General features: G+C 48.8%; 1 protein-coding gene across 1 annotated transcript in view; it reads right to left on the reverse strand.

The window, feature by feature from the left end:
• Nucleotides 1-225: 225 nt before the first annotated feature.
• LOC106011415 overlaps nucleotides 226-1334 on the reverse strand; it is a gene marked incomplete at its 5' end in the record, with an annotated part of 9291 nt that continues 8182 nt past the window's right edge. The window contains 1 exon segment of the mRNA XM_013080978.2: nucleotides 226-419. Coding sequence (XP_012936432.1) covers nucleotides 310-419 — 110 coding nt within the window.

Here is a 1334-nt window from a genome sequence, read left to right on the forward strand (position 1 = left end):
AGGCGGGGGAGGAGGGTGTCTGTTTAGCACGCAATATTATGTCCTTTTTTACGTTTCTGTGTGAGTGCGCCTCACCTTTATAACACCATTGCCATTCTAAATGACCGGGACAAATTACACTCCCCTCCCACAACCACCAACCCCTTCCTTCTCCTTCCTCCTCCCTCCTCCTTCCTCCCTCTTTCTCTCTCCTTCCTCCTCCCCTCTTTGTCTTCATCCGTCCTTATCCCCCCTCTTCTTCCTACTCTCCTCCCTCCTCCCATTTCCTCTCCCACCACCCCACCTACCCCTTTCCACACTTTGTCAACTTTATTTACGTTCACAGACAAATTTCCTGGGTACGGAGCAGTTATAGTTGTTGGCCTTCAGACTCCAAGGAAACATCTCCACGCAGTGGTCCCAGTCAAAGTCTGGCTGGTCTTTTGGTGAAAAGGGGGAGGGAGGGGAGGGGAGAGGGGAGAGAGGGAAAGGAGAGAAAGGTTGAGGGAAAGAAATAATAATATATTTATATGCATGTTATTTACAACTGTCAGAGAGAAATGATTATGATATCTTCAGATAACAGTCAAAGAGGAATATCTCTACACATATTGGGGGGGGAGACAGGTGGGGGAGAGGGGAGGGGGGTGTAATGATAAGTATTATAGATGTTATCCACATCAGTCAGAAAGAAATGTCTCCCCACTTGGGGGAGGGGATGGGGAGGTAGAGAGAAAATGGCGGGAGGGAGGAGGGAGGAGGGAGGGAGAGGGACAGGATAGATAGGAGGAGGGAGAGAGGGAGAGGGAGAGAGGGATTGGGATAGAGAGGAGGGAAAGAGAGTGAGAGAGAAAGGGAGAGGGAGAAAGGGGGAGGGGGGAAGAAAGAAACCTGAGGAGTAGAGAGAGAGAGAGAGAGAGGGAGAGAGAGAGAGAGAGAGAGAGAGAGAGAGAGAGAGAGAGAGAGAGAGAGAGAGAGAGAGAGAGGAGGGGGGAGGGGAGAGAGCGAAGTGAGAGAAATGGGCCCCATGCAATAGTCATCAACACAACCAAGATTATTGAGGAGGCCAGCTGCTCCACTTTGTCTCTCAGGGTTAACCTAGACTGGCTACGATATAACAATCCAGCCCTCGTGCGGGAATTTAACTCATTCCTTTGCGTATCACGGGGAGGACCCTAACAACTATACCACATATAAGAACCATAAGTATACCTTTCCTGTGCGGTGTTGGTATCTGCTCTGATGTGGTTAGCTCCTTCTTTCCTACCAAACATCATTCAGCCTTATTCTGAGCTCCTTCTTTTCTTTGTTTGTTACTTTCTTGTAACACCTCTAATCATCAGCACGTATATATA

Source organism: Aplysia californica, unplaced genomic scaffold, assembly GCF_000002075.1.
Source record: "Aplysia californica isolate F4 #8 unplaced genomic scaffold, AplCal3.0 scaffold00109, whole genome shotgun sequence".
Taxonomy (NCBI): domain Eukaryota; kingdom Metazoa; phylum Mollusca; class Gastropoda; order Aplysiida; family Aplysiidae; genus Aplysia; species Aplysia californica.